This window comes from Sturnus vulgaris, chromosome 1 (assembly GCF_052056855.1).
Source record: "Sturnus vulgaris isolate bStuVul1 chromosome 1, bStuVul1.hap1, whole genome shotgun sequence".
Lineage (NCBI taxonomy): Eukaryota > Metazoa > Chordata > Aves > Passeriformes > Sturnidae > Sturnus > Sturnus vulgaris.
Genome location: NC_142243.1, coordinates 95,784,787 through 95,792,838, shown reverse-complemented (window position 1 = coordinate 95,792,838; position 8,052 = coordinate 95,784,787). Strand labels below are relative to the sequence as shown.

Genomic DNA, 8,052 nt, shown 5'->3' with positions numbered 1-8,052 from the left:
AAAAAAAAAAGGTACTACCTTATTTCCGTCGGGTTTCCCGTGGCGGGGCGGGGCGAGGGCCGGGCTGGGGCGGCCGCTGCCGGAGCCGCCCTCCCGCCGTCATCGCGCCGCGCCGGCGGGGCCGGGCCGGGCATGGCTGAGGGGGCGGCGGGGCCGGGCGGCGCCGAGCGCTACTTCACACGCTGGTACAAGCCAGGTACCGCCGGGGACCGGGCTGGGCCGGGCCGGGCCGGGCTGGGCAGCGGGGCCCTCACTCCTCTTTGTGCCCTCTTGCAGACGTGAAGGGGCGGCCGTGCGAGGATTTCTGCGTGCTGCAGCACTCCAACAGGCGAGTGGCGGCGGGGGTCGGGGTCTGCCGGGGGCCGCAGCCCCGGGCCTCGCCCTGCGCCCAGAGAGAGCGGCGGTGGCTGCAGCAGCCAGGACAGGGACAGGGATGGCCTGGGACACAGCACTGGGCGAGCCTGCGTTGTCCGGGAGGGAGGGAGAGTGACAAATCGGCCTCCTCATCCTTTAATTACTGCTCCAATGAGAAACAGTCAGGCTTAGCCTCTTCGGCCTCACACCCCCCTCGTACAGCTCAGCAGTGTCCGTGGTGCTGCCCTCGCTCCTTTGCACCCTGTCCTGCTGAAAGGGCCCCATACACCGTCCCTAGGGGTGAGACTGGATGTGGCGCTCAGTGCCATGCTCTGGGTGACACGGTGGTGGTCGGTCACAGGCTGGACTCGATCTCAGAGGTCTTTTCTAACCTAATTGATTCTGTGATCGTTAGTAGCAGAAGAACGTTCCAAGAGGCCTTTCCGTAATGAAATTTTGAAGAATTCTGTTTAATTTGATTTAAAACTTCAGTTTGAACAAACATTCAGCTTTTTCTAGGTAAAACTTAATTGTTTTTCCTTGTGCACTTGTGCACTAATGATGATTAAGGCAAGATAGTCAAGTGTCTTGTTTCGGCTTGGATGTAGCTGGATATCTAGTGATTTGGAGCAAATCAACCTGTACCTGATGTGGAGTCTCCTTCCATACCTTACCTCCCCCTGCTGTAACCTGTTAGGGCAGGAGGAGCATTTCTGGGTGCTTAGCCCCTGAAGGAAGAACAGAACTTAACTACTGTCCACAGAAAAACTGGCAGGGCCAGTGGCTTGTGGGTTGAGGGGAGGTGAGGCAGCATTTGTATTCTTGGTGAGTCGCCTGCTCTACGAATTTGGAGTAGAAGGAAGGGCATGCTTGGCTCAGGGCAGAACCATCACCTCGCTGTAGCCTTTGGAGTTGGAGCTTCTCTGTGGCTGTTTCCTGCAGTTCTTCCTCAATTCTTTCAAAAGGGAAACCAGAGTACCTTTAAATAACAGGTGTGACAGTAACAGCAAGGAAGGACACCCTTCCATTTGTACTGAACACTAAATATAAGGTTATTAATCTCAGGTGTCTGATATAAACAGTAATTTAAATCCTATTGGTTTGTTCAGTTGTCTAAGAAGACTGTTCTGCTACTTTGAATTCTGAAATATCAGACCTTTGCATTCCACAGCAGCTTAGCCAGATGTTCTGTATTTTACTATTATTATGGATGGGGCTGTGGCTCAGTTTGCTGTTTCTAGGCAGTGTAAATTTATCTCTTGATTTTTTGTTTTGCGAGCTCTCAGCTCCATCAGGTGACAGCTCAAAGATAATTTGTCATTTTCCCCTTAGAAGGAGGCTGGGGTGAAGGGAGGTAGCTTTGCTGCTAGGACACGCTGGATGCATTCACCAGGATCCAGCTCCCTCTTGTGGGAGCTGCGCAACCAAAACTCCCCAGGAGGAGTGTGGGGAGATGGATACAGCATCCACAGGGAGAGATCTGGTTCTGTGCCCTGGTTTTCTCTGCAGTCACTCTTCTGTTGATTCTGGTACTTGCTCTAGGTTTTATACTCTCAAACAGAATAGCTTCTACTCTTCATTAACTGGCAAGTTCATGCTTGTGCATTAGGCAAGGTTCTAGGCTAAGTTAGTCTCTTCAGCTGGGCTTGTTTCAAACTGTCCAGTGTCTTAGTAAGAAATAACGCTCCTTTAGAAAAAAAATTGAAATGCAAAGCAGCAAGTTAACTAAGGCCCAGATCACAGAAGGATTCATCAGCTGTAATTGTTCACCACAAAGGGCCTTTAGCTGTTGAGAAACATTGCTTTGTGTTACATTTTGTGACAGAAGTACACCATGCTTTACTTGTTTGTCTTAGCGTGAGTACCTACTTCAGCTACTGGCTGAAATGAACCAACCATGCTCTCATGGGGTACAGCACTGATAGAACAGCACTGGCTTATTCAAAAGCAGTGGTTCTGTTTCAGTAAGAAGTGTAAGGCTTTTGACAGTCCACTTTGGTATCTCGAAGCATTTTCTATGAGAGTGGCTTTAAGTCAGAATGCCATTTTCATTCAGTTTGGTACAACAGGTGTCAAGTAAGATAGACAGAGAAGGTTGTGGGACTTGGTTAGAGCACAAAGGTATTTCTTACAACTACAGTGAAATAATTGCTTTTTTTTTTTTTTAACAGAATCTGTGTCATCACCTTGGCAGAGGCCCACCCTCTTCTTCAAAGTGGGAAAACAATTAAAAACATTAATTACCAAATCAGTGCAAACTGTAGCAGACTTCAGAATAAAGTCTCTGGGAAGTCAAAAAGGGTATGGCTTTTTGATTTCCTTAGTTTTCATTTTAATCTCTCACACTGCCTGAGATTTTTCTCTCATTTCTTGGATAGAAAGCAAGCAGCTTACTTTTGTATTTAATTTAAAACGAGCCCCTCTGCACTTGAAGAATTTAGACATCCTCAAGAGGTGTCTGCCTGCCTGTCCCAGCCAGGGTCTTGCAGTGCTCCTAGAGCATTGCAAGGTGGTTTCCAGTGTTGCTTAAACCCACTTGCTTCTAGTAATTTTTTTGGTAGGGTACAGAGGGACATAAATCTCCCTGAAATACTAAAAATTTATTTCCAAGAAGATGTAAAGGATTTGGAGATTACTGTTTTTTTTTCAAGCAGATCTAGATAGTTGGTGGGTATAACTTGCTTATGGTGCTCTGTCTCCTGACTTTAGTCTCATCAAAAGATAAATTTTCTAGTCTGCAAGAAACTTAATTATGACTAAATCTGTAAGCTTGTAACAAGCTTCTACTTGATTTGTGCACATAACGAAGTTGGCATCTTCCTTTTTGTATGGAATGACCCATAACTATCACACATCCTTCCTTTTAGACATTGCAAATGGTAACACTTTTACAAGCCCTGCGTAATTAAAACTACAGACATGTTTGTTTATTTTCCAAATGCAGGGAGCTCAGTTTTTAACAGAACTTGCCCCTCTGTGCAGGATATCTTCATCAGATGGAGAGGAATACACCATTTACAGGTAAGGTTTTTCCCATTCTTTTCTTCCCTTGACATACCACACTCATCTACAGAATCTGAATACTTTTGCAGTTGCATACGAGGGCGGCTGATAGAAGTGAATGAGAATATCCTTAGTAATCCAGCTCTTCTGCAAGAAAAGGTAAGACGCTTTCTTGTTCTTTATTTTTCAGCTTTTATTTCCCTGCTAACTTCAGTCTCGTATTTTAGCCATCAACTGAGGGGTACATTGCAGTGGTTCTACCCAAATTTGAAGAAAGCAAGAGTATAACTCAGGGACTTCTGACGCAGAAGGAGTACGAGGAAGTTTTGTTGAAACGCCGCAGTTCTGCTTCATGAAATCAATTCTACACTTCCTGTCTGTGTTTGATACTAAATGAGTGACTTTTATTGTACACTGTGAGTTTTATAGTATTGAAAAGGCCCAGTGCCAGTTTTTAAAAGTGGAACTAAACTCCTTGATTCATAAAAGAATAAACCAGTTCAAATACTTTGTATATTAAAATTTCTGTAAAAACTTGACATAAAGTTTTTCTTTTTCTCTGAATTCCAGCACTACAGGATTTTAAATAAGCTCAGAATGACATGTTGGAGATTATTCACGTTCCACGATCAGCTTTGCTTCTGCTTAATGCAAGCATAGTACATCTAGAAAAATCACAGCATTTAGCTATCATGTAATTTAGCTAAACTAATACAGTATGGAGTTTGACACAGGTAAATGGAAAATAAAAATGCAACAAAAGCCTATGTACAAAGAGCAGATTAACTTGAAAATACATATTTCACACCAAGTTGTATTTTCATGGTATCCCAAAGTCAAATAATGCTCTTTGTACAGAATTTTGCAATAATCAGTATCTATTTTCTTAAATTTTAGATGGCATAATATCAAGTCTGCATAATACTTCAGTGGTTCTACAGGCAACTGAAATTCTGCTCAATAAGTTTTAATAAAAAACAAAGCAACAACTGCCATCTACAAATAGGGTAAAAGAAAGAGGGTTTGAGTCAAGACTATTAATCACTTAGAAATACACTTTTTGTAGAGATGAATCATGTCAGGATTAAAATTCAGGGGTGCAGCTATTGAAAGAGGTTTTTTTTTCCCCTAGGACTACTTCATTGCAGATATAACTTGTAACTAAGGTAACATTTCAGTGCTTCAGGCCACCACCTTTCAGACTATAGTCCTGATTCTGCTTTATCAAATACATAGACTGAAATAGGCCAGAGATGAGTTTACAGACTTCAACAGTAGTGTTACATATAGCGTATGCAGCACAGGGGTCTTTACATAAAATGTCTGTTAGCAGCATCTTTGGGTTGACACATCCATTAAGACATTCATAAGCATTAATTACAAATTCGGTATCAATAGTGAGCATAGGAAAAGCATTCACATTATAAAAATACAGAACATTTAGACTAGCTGGTGCTTTAATGGCTAAGTAACAGGACATCTATTAGATGTGACAAAAGATCAACAGTTTTATATCAAATTAACCTGGCTTGACTTTCCACAAATGAAAGCAGTATTGAAACTTCAGCAAGTGTTATTTTCAAATGGGAGTTCCTGCATTTCTCAGTACTATGATTACTTGCTCTCTAAAAATGTCATGTTCGTTACATGATTTTCTAAAGACTTGATGCCAAGTGTGTCCACTCTTCTTTCTGGAGTACGTGCATTTATACCAGCTCGTATTCGGTCTTCTTTCCATGGTGGAGCAGCCTTAAGACAACCATTTCCCACTTTATTCTGTGTATGTATATAAGAAAGAATTCTTAAAAACCACTAACCAACCCAACCAAACAAACCCCAAAACTTCTAATAGTACAGATAAAGCAAATACTCACCTTCCTCAGTAATTTGCAGCAAAGTGGAAGAAGTTGACATAACAGAGTCATCACATTCCTTGTTTTCAGAATGCATGCATCAACCTAAACAAGGCAATTAACAGCAGAGTAGTACCACTCAATACTTGTGTTAGGCAGTCGTTTTTGGCATCAGATGGTGATCTGCTTTGAGCTCAGTTAAATAATACTTGTCCTTTTGAAATATCTCCTAATCAAATGGGTTTGCCTACATTTTAAAAAAATTCTCTTTATAGTAGAAGAGCATTCTTTCTGTTAAGCACAACTTGAGCTATGATGCAGACACGTCCCAAGAGAATCAACTACTACTAATATATTAAACAGTCACAGAAGTCTCTTAGAAAGGGGTTCTTACAATCTAAGTATGAATAACCACAGTTCTTTATGGTTCTCCATTTGTTTTATGTCTAGCCAGCATAATTTAGAAAGCCATGCATCATCTAAGCCTTAGTTCAATGTTACACTAAAAGTTTATCTTAAATCTTAACACTCAGCTCAGGTCACAAGTCTGAGCCCTTGAACATTAATCTGAGAATCTGTTACTGCTATGTACTGATCCATCACTGTAGAAACAGACTGGAGTTCCCATGTAATTTAGAGAGTGTAAAACAAACCATACAGTAGCCCCAAGGTACTCAGTTTGGTTCAGAGTAGCTTGCATGCTTCAGCCAGTTTCACACCTTGCTGTAAAACTCAAACACCTTTTCCACAACCAGCTGGAAACAAACAAACATCCAGGTGCATGGAAATAGTCTTGCTCACATTGATCACTGCTAGCTCAGTGATACTGATCCCCTCTGATCTTTGCAGATCTACTTCTTGTGTTAACAGTGATGAAACTTTCATGGCAGCTGTGTTGTTACTTATAGCAAATACGAATATTGGAAAAAAATCTGTGCAGTCCCGGGTAGAGGCTACCTACTGAGAAGCAAATGTGTTTCAGTAGTGGAGTTGGGGGTTTGGAATTTGTTACATGTATGTGGAGGGAGCAGAGACCATCTCTGAAGAAAAGGCAGCCTCCCAAGAGAGGCCCCCATGGAAAACGATACCTTAGATAAGCAACTGTTTACTTAGAGTGACTAATACCAAGAAGCATCTCACCCCGCTGTAGACCCCTGTGTTATCTTTCTGTAATTCTAGTGGTCCATTTTTCTCTTATGTAATTGGTTCCTTTTTCCTAAAGCCTTTTGTAGATTGCTTAGTTATAGAATTCCTTAGTTTATTGGTTCAAATGCAAAACCCTTAAACCCTATAAAAGTCCCCTTAGAACCCCATCTATTGGATTTGCTGGACAGGACCCCCTTCATAGAAGAAATAAAGATTCTGTGGAGTCTCTTCAAGAGCATCTCTCGGTCTCTTTCTCTGCTGGCTCAGAGGTACATGCAAGCCTGATTTCACAAAAGAGCTGAAAGTCTAACTCCGGGCATTACTTGCACTTGTACCTTGTAGCCGAGAACTGCCTGGATCTCCAGGGGAAGCTGTTATCCCTTGTGGGATAACTGACTCTGGCTCAAGCAGGCAGTTCTGGGGTCTAACAAAGACCACCCCCCCCCCCCCCCCCCCCCGGCTACACATGTATCTTAAGCATCAGTAACAATTACAGTTGTGGAAATACATATTACCTTCCTTAAAATTTTGATCCCTCAAGTCCATACTGAAGTACACTTAATTACAGTTCCTGTTTATCTGAATGGAGTTCTAGTGGATTACAGTACTACTGCAACCTAGTTCTATATTTTAACTGGAGCATAAATCAGTAAATTACTTTATTTCAAAACAACTTAGGACCTACTTTATATATGATTTTACCTTACCTTTGTAAATGTAGCACTTTTACCCTGAGCAGAAGCTTTAGCTGTTATCTGGAGCTGCTTGCACATAGAGATGAGTTTTTCAGCCTCCAACAGAAGCAAAGGCTTGTCATCATCATGTACCTGGTACGTGGTCCAGGAAGACAAAGTAACTGTTAAAGACTCCAACATTAAGGGAGAAGACAGCACAATCAACTTCTAAGCTGTATCACTAATGTCATAAGATACATCACCTGATCCGAAAGAGCATGAAGAGCTGAAGCAAGCTTTGTGCCCTCTGTGGCAAAAATCTGAAAGGAGGAGAAAGCATTTAACGAAATGGAACTACAACAGAAGGTAAGGCTTTTCCCCTCCTGTTTTAATAGTATGCTTTTAAGTAAAAAGGTAGCAGGAAACACTTGTAATAATTGTGTAAGTATATAATTCACAAGTCAGCAGTTTGCAGTGACTTCTGAAATAATAAGCTACACTACAAACTGCCATCCTCACAGATAAGCAGAGTTTAAAGGCTTTCCCTTTATATATAACAAAACCCCCAACTTCCAATTATTTTTTGCACTGTGGCAGCTCACAAATGTTTTGTGATACTTGCCCTGGTTTTTTGTTTATTGTCCTTTCAAAGGACAATTTTTGAAAAAATTATTGTCCTGTTACACACAGGCATGCATCCTGGAAATAGCATCCCACATCCCTTCATTTGAGCCTGTGTCTTCTGTTTGCATTGTGCAAATTTTTACATCTTCTTTCTTTCCCATGAAAATCTTGCTGCTCACACTAGGATTTAGTATCTGTTAACACTACCAGGACTGAGCTGAGTGACACAACAAATACTAAAATGTGTTGAAGTCCACTGAATTTGCCATAGTACTGGTTTGCTATTCCTCCTCCTAGCTGGGATCTATCAGTGTAATGATCCTGTCTGAAGCTACTACTGGAACACTGGGAAGTTCATTTTCAGGATATGTATCAGAGTTAGGCTGCTCAAAATCTAC

The 8,052-nt window shown here is 41.8% G+C and overlaps 2 protein-coding genes across 2 annotated transcripts in view; one reads left to right on the top strand and one right to left on the bottom strand.

Annotated features, from left to right (window-relative positions):
- The first annotated feature begins 95 nt into the window (after positions 1 to 95).
- On the top strand, positions 96 to 6,589 carry ABITRAM (actin binding transcription modulator). The gene is made up of 6 exons (XM_014875137.2): positions 96 to 196; positions 277 to 328; positions 2,526 to 2,655; positions 3,299 to 3,375; positions 3,447 to 3,516; positions 3,585 to 6,589. Exons 1-6 carry the CDS (start codon positions 133 to 135, stop codon positions 3,711 to 3,713), a joined length of 522 nt encoding a protein of 173 aa, XP_014730623.2. The 5' UTR covers positions 96 to 132; the 3' UTR covers positions 3,714 to 6,589.
- CTNNAL1 (catenin alpha like 1) overlaps positions 3,526 to 8,052 on the bottom strand; it is a 58,970-nt gene continuing 54,443 nt past the window's right edge. The window contains exons 16-19 of the mRNA XM_014875173.2: positions 7,294 to 7,350; positions 7,064 to 7,183; positions 5,232 to 5,315; positions 3,526 to 5,133 (exon numbers count right to left, since the gene is read on the bottom strand). Coding sequence (XP_014730659.2) covers positions 4,972 to 5,133; positions 5,232 to 5,315; positions 7,064 to 7,183; positions 7,294 to 7,350 — 423 coding nt within the window. The 3' untranslated portion in view covers positions 3,526 to 4,971. The remainder of the gene's footprint in view (positions 5,134 to 5,231; positions 5,316 to 7,063; positions 7,184 to 7,293; positions 7,351 to 8,052) is intronic.

Coding starts and splice junctions, on each gene's coding strand:
- ABITRAM (XM_014875137.2), top strand. CDS start 133: ATGGCTGAGGGGGCGGCGGGGCCGGGCGGCGCCGAGCGCTACTTCACA. Junction 197..276: donor CACACGCTGGTACAAGCCAG/GTACCGCCGGGG, acceptor GCCCTCTTGCAG/ACGTGAAGGGGCGGCCGTGC. Junction 329..2,525: donor GTGCTGCAGCACTCCAACAG/GCGAGTGGCGGC, acceptor TTTTTTTAACAG/AATCTGTGTCATCACCTTGG.